General features: G+C 35.1%; 1 protein-coding gene across 8 annotated transcripts in view; it reads right to left on the bottom strand.

Moving 5' to 3' along the window:
* The window catches only part of Lmpt (Limpet), a 586,877-nt gene that overhangs the window by 309,801 nt on the left and 261,454 nt on the right, over positions 1-15,622 (bottom strand). For all 8 annotated transcript variants that reach the window (XM_067122164.1, XM_067122165.1, XM_067122166.1 and 5 more), the window contains 3 exons: positions 15,421-15,490; positions 14,689-14,922; positions 12,392-12,607 (listed from right to left, as the gene is read on the bottom strand). In XM_067122164.1, coding sequence (XP_066978265.1) covers positions 12,392-12,607; positions 14,689-14,922; positions 15,421-15,490 — 520 coding nt within the window. The remainder of the gene's footprint in view (positions 1-12,391; positions 12,608-14,688; positions 14,923-15,420; positions 15,491-15,622) is intronic.

Below are 15,622 nucleotides of genomic sequence, written 5' to 3'. Positions count from 1 at the left end.
ATGCAGAGCCGAGCAGAGAGAAGTAGAAGTCTGGGCACAAGCAAACCTCGTCCGAATGACTTCATATAATGCTATGACCCCAGTGAGCTGAGCCATCCTTGGCTAGACCAGTGTCTCTTTCTCTCGCTCTCTACCGGTGGAGAAGCTTGGACAGTCGCCTTCTCGACTTCTTGGGAGAGTCTAGCAACCACGATGTCTCTACCATCGAAAATAACAAGACTGTTTAAAAGCACCAATAATGAGTGAATTGTGGTAATAAAAGGGGCTAATTATCACTTTATGATGGAAAAACGATTTTATTTTCAACTTGAAGGTAAAAACGATACTATATAAATACAAAACGGTAATACAAATACAAACATTACTATATAAATACAAAACGATACTATATAAATACAATCATGAATAAGCTTATTACTATTCTTTTATAGTATAAGCTCCTTTTGATTTCGAATGCATACGGTAGCGCAAATCTTGCTAAAAAAATGTTTTAAGTTACCCTCGTAATCATCTACAAAAAACACAATCACTTCGAGGCAACTTGTCACCTACAACATGAGTTAAAATTCTAAGACGCTGAAGTCGAGAACTGAATGATTCAAAAAGGTTAAGCGCCGACATATTAAACAGTCATGAGCAACGAATATATACTGTCATATATTCAACCGTAAATTACTCTTTACTTAGAGGAGCCACAAAACAGTCTTCACACACCGCTAACCCATAAGACAAATGGGGTATATTGTTGACATATAAATCAGTTCGCAAGAATCAAAGAAAACAGTCACATCATTTACAACTTGCCCTCGGAAATATTTCACATTTAGAAAGTCAACTTTGAATTCTATAAAATACTGCCGTCACATAATGACCGAAGCACTTAAAAAAGGTAGTCCTATTCAAGTGTTAAATAATCCAATTGTCTTTTTTTTAAATATGAGGGCAGTCAGATTAAGAAACGCACTATTACATCTCCAATCTTAAAACATTTCCAAGCAGTTATGGTTTTGCTTCGTGCTATTAAGTAGAGGCTGACTAAACGGCAAACAAAAAGAGAGAAAACTTGCACTCACAGAAAATATGATAATTATTCGTTCATTTCCAACCAACGAAATCAGGAACAAGACTTCACTTGAAGAAGACGGAAGAGGTGAAAAAGTAAACGGATGTTCACGACCTTAGCTCACTTTCAAGATAAGCGAACCTCACGGTTTCAAAAGAAAGTTCGCCAAAGATTTGTTTCAGCCTGAGAATTACCTGTTAGAGGCCCATATTCGATAAAGCCAGAAATTTGCGATGATTTACAACCTCCTCTAGCCTACTTAAGTAAAAGAAATAACTGGTTTACTTACCAAGAAAGAAAGGAAAAATGATAGCACAAGATACAACGCCTCAGAGAGAACCAAAGCTCAACACAGGTACCACGAAAAGTCGACACTGACTCTGTTCGTTCGGTTGGGACCAAATTAACTTCCCTCTCTCTCTCTCTCTCTCTCTCTCTCTCTCTCTCTCTCTCTCTCTCTCTCTCTCTCTCTCTGAGTTCATTATTACAACTACTCTCTCTCTCTCTCTCTACAGGTATGCAAGCACGTGTACATAAATCAAGAACTACATGCTTAGAAATGTATTTACCTCTATTTTTTTAAACACAATATAACATGCTTTATATACTCATGCAACTTATATAAAAGCATACAGTATACATCAACAGCGATGGTGACAACGAAGGCGTACTAATACTAATACTAATTTCTATTAATGTAAATAAACATTTATATTTCTATTAATATAAATAAACATTTATATATATATATATATATTTATATATATATATATATATATATATATATATATATATATATATATATATATATATATATATTACAGGCAATCATGTCAACACTTTTTTTTCCCCTCAGGATTGGCTCCTGAAGGTGTTATCGTACCGCTTTTCAGCTAACCCACTATAATCAACTAACTTTATGTTATATAAGCAACTGAATATACATATACATATATATATAGATGATATATATATATATATATATATATATATATATATATATATATATATATATATATATATATATACACATACACACACATATATATATTTATTTATATAAATATATCGCAACGGAGGTGAAAATTTCTTCATTTATTCAAGGCTTGGAAAAAGTCTTGCAGTGATAAGCGTATCCAAAACGTTTGAGGAAGTCGAGAAGTTAAGACGTCATCGCGACTATTTATATATACGGAATATATATATATATATATATATATATATATATATATATATATATATATATATATATATATTTACACACACGTTTTATGTATATACATATGTAAGCGTGTATGTCTTAGTGCGCGCAAGTGCGTGTGTATGAGAGAGAGAGAGAGAGAGAGAGAGAGAGAGAGAGAGAGAGAGAGAGAGAGAGAGAGATCATGAAGCAAACATTTATCCACGCAGCCCTTCGTCCATATATATACACGAGGAAGATTTATAGTCCTATGAGTCGAATGTTTTTTTAGCCTAAAATTAAGAGCAAATTGAATGCATACGCAAACGCATTTGGATCTAGTACTAAAAATAAATGTGAAAACTCAAGAGAAACCCCCTAAAATAATCACGAACTGAAGACATTCATAAACAAAATTAATGTTCCCCTTTTGACTTTAAGTATCTGCTGATGGAGCCTACGTCAGCCAGCGAGAGAGAGAGAGAGAGAGAGAGAGAGAGAGAGAGAGAGAGAGAGAGAGAGAGAGAGAGAGAGAGAGATAAAAAAGACCACACCGGCAACTTGGCAACTGATAAGGGAATTAATTTTCATACCAATAAAAAACAATTGCTAGTGTATCTTCCGTATATATTACAACAGCGTCCACGTCGCTCTACTCGTTCAGCAGAAGGGCAAGCATAGAACATTTTTCCTCCCTTTCCACTACACGTGGAATCCGCCCCCAGAGAGAGAGAGAGAAATGCGCTACATTTCACTCATGATAGCCACTCGAAATATACTAGAAAACCTTGAGATTCTAATAGCGTGTATGACACATACAAGCAAACCTTGAGAGAGAGAGAGAGAGAGAGAGAGAGAGAGAGAGAGAGAGAGAGAGAGAGAGAGAGAGAGAGACTTATCTGAAACATAGAAACAATCAAAATGAAAAAGAGTGAGGGAAATAAAGTATATTCGATCAAACTTATAATCCTCCTGACTGCTTAAGAAAGTAATTGAGATGTACCAACAACTTTCTCAAACAACTTTTCAAAACATGACGTCTAATCAAACAAACAAGTGCATAACACTTGCACCGCTGGGACAGCCAACGAAAGTTGTTGTTTGTTTATTCTTTCAATGGCGAAAAATATTCGGTAAACAACGTCCACGACAGTAAGACAAAACAAAATGAATATTCCTGTGGCCAATGTCATCAATCTTTGTTCTAAACTAAAGTGTTTCTCTCAGTGGCAGCATCAGCACCTTAAGTGAAGACTAGTAGATATATTTCCTTCACATATTCTTTTCGTCTTCTCTGTTGCTTCACATTTTTGCTTTATTTCATTACTCTGTTTTTGTCTAACTTCTACTTTGGTTTATCGCTTATTCATTTAAGTGATTCAAACCTGTCTCCCAACACCAGTTGTTATCGCCGTCTTACTATTCCTTTGGGAATTAATTCCCCTTTTCTCATACTACAGTCACTTTCTGTACCTCTCTCCATACTCCCTCTAAAATCACCTTCCCTCAGGACTCAGTTCACAGATCCACCTTCAAAATCCGCCAACAATCACGTCCCTCCCCCTCCTCCTCACCCCTCCCATCTCATGGATCCGTGGTCGTCCCCTTCCTCTTCCCCTTCTACGAAAGGGTCCTAAACGCTCAGGTGTGCTCCTCCCGTCTTTTCTCTTCCTCTGCCTTGCCTCCTCCACCCCCACCTCCCTCCTGTTCCACCTTTCCTAACCCTCATCTTCCTCCATGACGGGGAATCTATAAATAGAACGGTACCCGTTCCCAACCAAAGGCCCACGTAATAATACCAGACTGTTTACAAAGTAGCACACCTTTACAGGAACCTATCCATAGCAGACAGCGTTATTTGCAAGCATCCCTACGAAGAGGCATTCTCATAATCTTCATATGGGAAGGATTCATCAACATGATCCCCATTTGAATAAAGCCAAGTCTTTTGTGTTCAATAAGGTATCGCAATCCATATAATATAGTCACGTATTTGTTAAGCCATTAGGCATCTAAAATGTAAAATTTATTTGCGATGCAATTCAGTAACTAAATGAAGCATACTATTTCTTTAAAAGGTTATGTTAACTTTTCATTTATGTCGTTCAACACGATATATCGTGCTTATGAAAGATGAGGGTTACGAAGTGCGTTCCTAAAAGTCATTTGGAAAATCTCACTTCATACTTCCAACAATTGAATAATCCAGTGAGACAAGCAAATGGATATACAGACAGATAAATATATCAATAGCATCAAAATAAATAACATTATGACTGACTGGTTTACTGAAATTTGTTCTGGGGTCACACACGAACACACACACATCTTTTTTTAGTATATATACACATAATATGCACATAAACTTTGAATCTGGATGTAAGGCCACCATTACTTCTGGCTTAACTAGTAGTACTTAATAATGGAAGACAACGAATGTGATATTACAATTGGTAAACTGGTAATGGACATAATTTCAAATTATTAAAATAAAAAAATTGTCATCCGAAGGGTAAAGCCCTATAAACTCAAGCGCACTATTGTAGCCCCAGAAATGAAAGCAAAAATGGAAAAGGATTTCGGTATTCTTAAATACATTCAAAATATCAGGAGCGTTCGTTTTTTCAGGGTTTATTATCTCTGAACCACGAAAAAAGGAAAAGCCACATCGCAATGCAAGATTTTTCATGGTTTATTTAAACCTGTCTTCCAAATTTACAAAAAAAAAAAAAATACAAGTTCTCCTTCAAAATTCAGCACATTTCACATTTAATTAAGAAAAAAAGCCCGCAAGAGAGAGAGAGAGATCGCTCCGAAAAGTACAATCAGTTCCGCTGAGGTTTTTTCTCCCCTCCAACAAAGCCATGCGACCTTCGATAAATATATATATGGGAGCTGCCGTCATGGCCATGTGGTCGGCAGTAGCCAGGTATTGTTGGCATTTGCGGAAGGAACAAGGATTACCACAGAACTGCCCAGTCTGCATGGCACTCTTGTCGCTGCTGTGGCGGTGGTAGCGGTGTGGAAGTCCTGACGAACTACGTTTTTGTGTGTGTTGTGTGTGTGTGTGTGTGTGTGTGTGTTTGTATACCTGTATATATAATATATGTTTGTATATATAATATATAATATATATATATATATATATATATATATATATATATATATGTATATATACATACATATATATATGGTAATAAAATTTATTGGTAAATTTATTTGTGCTGAAAATTTTTCCAACAAATGGAAATTCATACAGTACATACACTTGGTCGTCATAAAAAGCAAATACTCGTAGATCATACGGACATCAATCGAGAGAGACAAAAAAACAAAAAAGTTGAAGAATATCATAAGAGGGTAGCACATGTCAACAGTGACCACTAACTTGTCATTGCCAAAGTAAAGCTGAAATGCTTTAGTATTGCGTTCCACTGAAGATTCCACCTCTTATCAAAAAAATTTTTGCACCAACTTCTCGCGTCCTTTCCCTGATTTCTCCCACCAGGGGCATCCACAAAAATATTAAACAAGCAAGAACACAAAAACTCTCAACAAATTACCATTTACTCCATGCAATATAAACATCCTCCATGTAGTATTTACAACAATCTTTTAAAAATTTCAGGAACAACACAAAATTAGCACATTTGATCCACACGAACTCTTCCTGCGTTAAACCAACTCTTAACATAATGATTTGATTATATATATATATATATATATATATATATATATATATATATATATATATATATATATATATATATATATATATATATATATATATATATATATATATATACATATATTCATATATATAAATATATACGTATATATATATATTTATATATATATAAATATATATATACATATATATATATACATATGCCTACATACATACTCCAAAAGCAATGCACTTGCTGATCGCTGCCTTAAAAAGGTCAGGTTATTACTTGATACAGGCAGAGGCGTTGGTGATATTATCTTATCTTCTCCGATCACATAAGAACGGCAGCTCATGATACGGTAATCTGTCAATGTATGCGAGGCATTACTCAAGAAGTAATGCGCGCAGAGCAGCAATAAATGACACTGATGCTCACATAATGGTGTTGAAATATCGTATATGAAAGTATTATCATTTTAAATTAATCCACCTTATTAATCTTTATAAAATAATTAAAGACATTCATTCGGTCCCTTGTTAAAGAGAATCCTGAAATCTTTTTCAGAGCAAAAATTACATTATATACAGAGGAAAGATTCTTATGACCTCTCAAAAACAAAATTTAAATCGCCCTCCAATTCATGAATCAGCCATGATGGGAAGACGAAAATAAGAAGGGGTAGCTGTGTGCAGTTATATATAATTAGCAAGTTAATGTGAACGTCTTCCAATAAATTGGTGTAGGATCTTTTTTTTCCAAAACCTGGACGACAGTTTTACTTGACGGGCGATCTTAAGAAGAACATTCAAACCTCAGCTGTATCTCCTGAAACAATTCAGCATCAATCATCTGCGCAAAACACCAGAGAGAGAGAGAGAGAGAGAGAGAGAGAGAGAGAGAGAGAGAGAGAGAGAGAGAGAGAGAGAGAGGCTGATCGGTAACGAAACAAACCTTAAAAAATGCAATGCCCTTCTTGTTCGCTTGCCGTGATGTGTGGGGTTGTTTGTTTGGTAGAAGACAGAAGCAGCCGTAGGCGATATATTGTTTAGAATGGAAGATTGGATTTTTCTAACAGTACTGAAGTTGTTGTTTCCCGCGTAAGGGTGCCCATGCATGAAAAATATTACTGCGCAATATTCTGTTATTGTCGAAACTATTGAACTGCTAGGGGAGAAAGTTGAAGGGTTGTTCAACAGTACTGAAACAAAGTAAGAAGTTAAAGTTGACTCAACAACAATTGTCTTGCCTGAGGGCGGTGTTGACGATACACTTTACTTTTCACCGTCAACAACTGAAATACAGGCAACATCCTAAGCAGACATGCTCCTCCTATGAAAGCCTGGGGAAAACTGTAAATATTGAGCACAAAATTGAAGGGTCTAAGGGAACGTGACTGAAGCAATCTTATTGACATCAATATGTGTTGTGCAGGGTCACCATAAGACAAATGAACAACAATGAGGGAGAGAGAGAATATAATTTCAATCGTTATACATACATATCTGCTTTTGCAGAAAGCTATATTTTGTACAGATTTTCCATGTACATCTCAGCATGCTCAATGAAATAAGCAACATTGCCGTCAAGAGGTAAATATCCTTCTGTAGTGCACCCTATGAGGCATGGAATGTAACAGATATATATATATATATATATATATATATATATATATATATATATATATATATATATATATATATATATATATATATATATATATCAATGTTATATATATATATATTATATAATCAATGTTTTTCTATAATTAAAACACACTTCATTTGCAAACAACTCTACATTTTACATATCCAAATAAAATTATTGGTTAAACTTTGCAATTTTTAAAAAATTGCCAGCAAAACAATTATGTTAAGAGCAATTTACAGACATTCTGTGCATGGTTCTTCTGTGCAACTTATTTTATTCATCAGTATCTGAGGTAGTACAACAGGTCTTCCGCAAATTCGGCAAAAGGAGTAATTTTTCTTCCTATTACTCAATATTAACATGTTAAGTTAGAAGGCAAACACATTACCTGTGTAAGCCATTATAATTTCTTCGGAATAGGATGACTGGACGGGCTTCTTAATAACCCACCTAAACAAACCTGGCGAAAACGAGAAAAACGATATTCCTATGTTCAATATCAGAAGAAAAGAGATGGTCCTTTTCAACAGTTCGCTTCCTTCCTATTGCATGAGCTTTGAGGATGAGTATCCTGAGGGCCACCTATTTTACCAAAACAAGAGGAATTTTAAACATAAATTACTCTACACAACTAAAAAGAGAAAACAACTCTTGCGAACATACAAAATAATCTCTCCATCTGTCTATGCGAAAATGTATTTTCTGTTTTTACTGTCGAGTGATGTATTTCTCATTTATCCGTCTATTTAACTTTCAACATCAATAATAACTTGTCAACGTTTACCTCTGCCGCACTATTTCTGGACTTGACGATTTCCAAGAGCAAAGCACTAATAGCAGAAAAAGCCGGGCTTTTAAACTTGATCTTTTGACTCAGACGCTGAAAGCTTTTGTCAATACACTGCATAACAACTTGGCACGCAGCACATTAACCCTCCTGCACTATATTTAGACTCCTTCATTTCGGCCGTGTTTCACTTGCTCACACGTCGTGACAATGTCACTTGCTCCTTATTATTTGTTTTAATATATTGGATAAAAACCTATTACAAAACTGATAAAAAACTTGATAAATCAGTAATAGAGCCATTTACCTTACTATGAAAGACATTATTAAGTATTAAAAGTAATTTATAAAATGGACTGGTAGCTTAAAAAATAAGAAATATTCCTTAATCTATTGATATAACATTCAAACACTCATTTGGAACTCGATTTTTCACAAGACCATGTACTGCCTTCAGATTTCTTCTGTAAATATATATATATATATATATATATATATATATATATATATATATATATATATATATATATATATATATATATATATAATATAAACAATTATATATATATATACGACTATATTTTTCAATTTTAATTACGACTATTTTTCTTTTAATGGAAATTTTTACCCCATAAATTTGGGTGCAGCACGGGAATGCCTTTATCACCCATCTTTGTAAATCTTTACAAGGACTATACTGACAAGATATAATGACCCTCATACAACCCACTAACATGGTCCGGCTTCACAAAGTTTATTTCTTTACTTATTGGGATGAAAGATGGGGAAATTCTGGAACTTTTTAACCACCTAAACTTGCTGGTTCCAACATTAAATACTCTTCAGTACCTTTCACGCCATCTGGCTGGTACTTTCTGGGATTTCTCCGCTCTCGTACTCCGAACATTCGAGAATTTTGCAAATTTTTCACTAACCTATTATCCTTCATTTTCTTCACATAACCAAACCATCTTGAAACATCTAACCACCCTTTCACTTCACAAAAAAATTAATTTCTACGAGTCTCCAAATTTCCCACTCTTTTATTCCTTCTAAATAAATTTTAACAGCCACATTTCTCCCACCTCCGTTTAACATGCACACTTCTCATCCATAAAGTAAAGTTGGCTTAACAATCCCCTAATACATTCCAATTTGTCTCCTTACACAAGCAAGGTCTCTTCCCAATCTTTTGCACACCTTCCACTACCTTCATCGTTTCATTATTCTGTAACACCCGTTCTTTTATCCTACCAACATCCACTTTTTCTACCAACAAAACACCTCTGCAAATCGTCCACTACCATCACTCCAGCATCCACATAAACTTCCTTGTTTCCATTCACTCTTAATCTTGTTCAAATTTACTCTCAACATTCTCTCTTGCAGTCCATTCCAACTTGTTCCTCTTCACTCTCCAAAATCTGAACTGCACCCTCTGCAAACATCAACCATTCCATACATCAGACATTACTGTACTCCTTTTCTTATCGCACATCTTTACACCCATAGTATGTCTAATCTCTATCAGCAACTCCTCTCATAACTCCATCTATAAAGATACTAAACAAAAATCGAGACATAACATACCCTTTTCTCAGACCCATTTTCATACCAAACCAGTCACTGCCTGTCTACATCTTCTGACACACAATTTACTTCTATCATAAAAACTTTAAACTGTTATCAGCAACTTTCATGCTCTAGTAGGTATATCTTCCTTTCTCCTCGACGATCATTTAGCATAATACTGCATCGCATATAAAAAAAATTCTCATATACATAAATTAAACGGTTACTAGAAAAAGTAAATTTCTTTCTGAATATAAATAATGGTCTGGCATTGAAGATAAAAATGAAAAAATAAACTCGAATTATTGGCAGACGTAATCTGAAAATACTGAGACTGGCGTTTTCTCACTTTTATTTTTTCACTAAAGACGAAGTTCTTTGTAATCTTTCTTCACCAGATGTTCATTTGAATCTTATCTTCTTGTTGGATTTTCCCAAGAAAAAACGGATTGGAAGAGACATTCACAATGTAATGGTTAGCAACCTTTGTTCTTCCCGATTTCACTAATCTGGTTAATCATGAACGCCTGGTTTTTTTGGGAACCAAACGCATGAAGCAACAGATGCAAACTATTTTCGAAGATGCTGTTGCTGCTAAATATACAGTGTAAATAATAGCTGCCAGTGCATATGTACATGCGTTCGTTTTCAAACCACAGAACACATATATACATGCACAAACACATATAATATATATATATATGCATATATATGTATATATACATATATATTATATGTATATGTATGTATACATATACATATGTATATGTATGTATAAATATATATGTGTATATATATACTGTATATATATACAGTATATATATATGTGTGTGTCTGTGTATGTATGTGTGTGTACCTAACTTATGAGATAGTTCGGGAGTCCAGCTTTCTGATAACTAACAGACACTCTACAGAGTAGTCTACACTTGGACACTTCCACATCACAGTAATTCCAAATAACATACAGCCTGTGCTAAGCTGTAATTTGTAGTCATGTTCAATTCAACAGATTCATCTGCACCAGATCTCAAACGGTAGCCTATCACAAAACCATCGTATGAATGACTGCATGTTTTCTGCACTGTATAGCAAATAGAAATTAAGCCTGTGTGTAGAGTAAATGTATACAAGCATACTATTTAAAACGCACAGTTCATGTACAATCTGGAATTATCGCAGTGCAAACAGGCACCGATAAAAGGCTCCCTAAAATACACAAATGATATACACACTAAAAATACTGCTTGTGTGGAAATGAATGCACTGGAACTTTATAAAAATACTAATACACAAATTGAAATAAACTCTATGTACACATGTATCTATACAAATTATCTTTCCAAACACAAAATGGACACATATAAGCAAAACAATTATTTACTCATCATTTTAAAGGAAAGAACACTGCCTGGTAAAATTTGTCTTACCGTTCAAAAATATTTGTGCAAACGAAACGTTTCCAAGACACTAACTCTAACGCACCAAGTAAATATTTATACTTAGTATTGTGGGGTTGCTATTTTCTCTGTAGCCATGAAAGGTTTTTTTAAATTTTGATGAATAGGTAATATAATGGATACATAAACAGAAAACACTCTTAAAATAGAAACAGTGTCCGTGAAACACATAATTTCTATTTAACAAAATCTACTTCGCAAGTCCTGTATCATAATCGTCCACATTTTTATTAATTCATATCCATGCCGGAAGATACTGTCGCAAAAGTATCTATTAAAATCAGAGAGAGAGAGAGAGAGAGAGAGAGAGAGAGAGAGAGAGAGAGAGAGAGAGAGAGAGAGAGAGAGAGAATTTATACTTTGATGAAACGGCAACTTCTCTATCAAAGCCTAAAAGTAAATACTGACTCAAATTAAATTAAATAAACAAATAATAAGCGATATTTCTGAAGAAGCAAACATTAGATATTTTAAGGATTCAGTTTTAATTCCGGATGGTGATCAATGTAGCCTACAATGTAAAAATCAAAACACGATGCAGATAATACCCCATAATCCACAGTGAAAAATGTCACTCAAGGACTCAAACATCACAGGGCAAGCCTTACTTTTTTTTTTTTTTTGGTGCTCTTATTATTCTTTGCAGTAAGTCATATTTTCTGACTATGTATTTTAATGTAAAAGGCTATGTTTAGCTCGTAAATACATATGCGATTGATGAATACGCATAGATGAAAAAACAAAATAAAAAATATATAATTAACACTGCCAATAAAGTTGAAATAATTACAAATAAATCGTTACATCCTTAATCTGCGAAAACTACACACACGCACGCACGCTTAAAACACACTCCTTTACCCATCCATAAACGGAGCCAAGGGTTGAATTAGGTTAAACACCGATGAACTGACAGCGTTTTTCAGCTGCGATAAAAAAATGCGTTGCCTCAATTCAGCCCAGAAACAGAAAACGACATAAGCAACCAACGTCCATTTCCAAGGGGGGACTTACCTCGTCACAAGCAGAGCAGCGGGGCTTGAGCTTCTCGGCGTAATGTCTGCCGCACTGGATGGTGTCCTCCCACACGCAGTAGACGAGGTCCACCAGGAGTTCTGAGCAGGTGCCACAGGTGAAGCACCCAGGGTGCCAAGCAACTGAATCTCCGAAGCGGGGTGCCACGACAGCCACCGACCCTTTACTCACGACGCCTCCACACCCGCGACATTCCTGTGGGAGGAATGAATAAAGGAATATCATGAAGTGGTAGGAATATGGGTATTTTGGAGGTATTAAAAAATCACCAGGGCTGATAACTGCAGAGCAAAAATGTCAGATCGAAATCTATGGACGAATCAGAAGTGCGGCAAAAAAAAAAAAAAAAAAAAGTTTTTTCTATGATGGCAGGGGAACAAACCTTGCCGTGAAAGAGAACTTGTATCTGCGTAAATCGGCGATAGCAATATACACAAAGAATCAATCCTTTTATCATTAAGGCCATTTTATGAATGCACTTTTAATGATTAGTCTTTTCCTTAGCGTAAAGCTGTTACAGACAACAAAAGTTGATACAACAAAGCAATTTGTCTTTATAACATATAAACACAGTGAGAACATACCTTCATTCAAGTTAAAATATTCTTTAAAGCAATACCTATATGGTTCCAAAATAGACGATGTTAAATTCAGTAAGACAAGTTTTTCACGCATGTAATCATGAAGTTAAACTATATAGTTTCACTGCGTATACACTATCTAGGTTAAATGCACCCGTTCTGTGTGAATTTTATATTGCAGTATATCAACAAAGGTCTCGTTATACTATATTATTTATCTTATTCCGTGAAAACACAACTATGACGCTGAAATTACACACATAATAATAACAGTGTAGTGTCTAGAAGGTGAAAACAGGAAAGTGTTCTTTCGTTCTTAGGGAAACGTTACAAAATATATGAGTATCCCTTGTAAATAACCCTGGTTTTCTATTACCGTTTCTAAACCTGTGGAAGAAAACGGAACCATTATTTCATACTCCTACAAACACGCCTACGGAAATTGCATCTTCAGCTACAAGAATAGCAAGATCTTAAGTCATCTGCTCCTCAGAGCAAGGGCTCGTTCTGATATAAGGGCAGAAAAACCTGACACCACAAAGCAAGAGAATAAGATGCCATTACTGTTCCAAATTTATTCCTTTTAATTTTTACAGTGAACGAATTGCGCCCTCGTCCGGTGTATAGGTTAACAAAAGATACTGTACGTTAACGATAATTTCACACTTGAAATTAGAACATTTTATAACTCATCTTAGAAGATAATGAAAATATAAAAATAAACCTAGAACAAACTTTTTCATTCGTTTCAAAATTAATTAAAATACTCTTGACTTTTTTTTTTAAGGAATGCGGCATATCTAGACACATTCACATAAAACCCATAGAAAAATTCTGAATAAGATCACTATGCAAAATTTCCTGAAACTATTGTGCTTGCTCTGCCTTTTGTGAGAACTACAAAATTCTTGCGTCATTCGCGTCTCTGGATTTCAGAGTTTCTTCATCTTAGGCTAACATGAAGACTAAAGTTATATCAAAACCAACAAACAAATGCAACAGGAACCTTATCTAGAGTACGTGAGTTATAACCAAGATATGGTTTAATCTACGTAACATGAAAAACTCAATAAAAAAAAAATACATACAGTATCGAAAGACATTTCCCTTAGTTTAAGTACAAAACAGTTAATTTACGACATAAAATTATGAGGTTTACCTCCATCGAAATTTACGAATGACCTAATGCTGACGCAATCTGACAGACACCACAAAATAAGAAACACTTGTCACCTATAAAATTACATCCTACAGCAAGACACCTACACACTAAAAAAGACATGGAATATCACTTCAGTAAATCCAGATTAGCAATGGATTATTACATCTGAAAAACCTTAACTCACTGCATACAAAAATAACTAGGGCTCCCTATTACCCAAAATTACTGAGGAATCTGTAGATTTGAAGATTTTGGACTTACTACAGCAACAACAAAAATCAAGTCACACTATATGAGTATATAAAAAAAGCATGTTTCAACACATCGGGAGAAAGCTACAACATTGAAAAAATACCATGAAAACATAATAAAAAAATTAAATGTAAAACTGTACATCAGCAGACAACGGTAGATCTCCCAATCGTCAACCAAAAATAAAAGAAGAAAAATAAGCACTCAATATAAAACTCATCAAAGGTAAGAAAAAATGAAAAAATAAATAAACAGAGACAGGAAGACAAAATAGCACTCACTATATCATGTGGAATGTGATGCTTGATAATGCCAATATCCAGGGCGATGTCGTTGCGGGCGGCAACGAAATCCTTGAAGGAAGTGTGGTACTGGGGTTCCACGTGCCTCGTGTACGCCAGGGCCAGGTCCTGCTTGGGAAGCTGAAGCATCAACTGCCTCTCCCTAGCCTTCTCTCCGGGAGTGCCAAGACGGGGTACTTTGTGCCCTGGCAGACAGCTCATGTAATCATAGATCTGCAGGGAGGAGGAAGCGTGAATCGAGTAAGTTTTGGGTTTTAAGGGGAGTTACTCCAAGATTATAACTATGTTATAAACATCAACGACAGACAGACAAAGACGCAGAGAGACGAACAGACAGATATTCATGTATGATGTATTGTCTTCGGCTTCTTTTTTCATCGGACATACGGATAAGTGTAGAGAAGTGTTAGCTGCCAACGATTACTTACATATTAACATACATGAGAGAGAGAGAGAGAGAGAGAGAGAGAGAGAGAGAGAGAGAGAGAGAGAGAGAGAGAGAGAGAGAGGTTCTGTATTTTATTATTATCAATACATCTGATTCTTAAACAGACAAAATGAAGCACCCACGGAAAGCAGCGGGTACCATATCTTATGCGCATCATTCAGAGTATCACGCGTACAAGAGAATATATATACAATACAAGATGAAGTAATAGTCTTTCATTTTATATATTCATTTTCGTTTCTATCATAGTTCCGATTTCTTACCTGTTCACTAGTTAGACCTGGCGGAACCCAGGTGTATCCCTCCTGAAGACACAGTTCTCGGCTGCTTCTTCTGTCGAAAGACAAAGAAAAACATTGTTAACCAAGGTCGTGCAAATGTTATGATACTATGTTATGAAAGTCTTCCCTTAATTTACGTATACAACTTGGATAATAAAATTAAAATGGCTTTCAAACTTAATCA

The sequence above is a fragment of the Macrobrachium rosenbergii genome, chromosome 20 (assembly GCF_040412425.1).
Source record: "Macrobrachium rosenbergii isolate ZJJX-2024 chromosome 20, ASM4041242v1, whole genome shotgun sequence".
Classification (NCBI taxonomy): domain Eukaryota; kingdom Metazoa; phylum Arthropoda; class Malacostraca; order Decapoda; family Palaemonidae; genus Macrobrachium; species Macrobrachium rosenbergii.
This window is presented reverse-complemented; position numbering and strand designations above follow the sequence as displayed.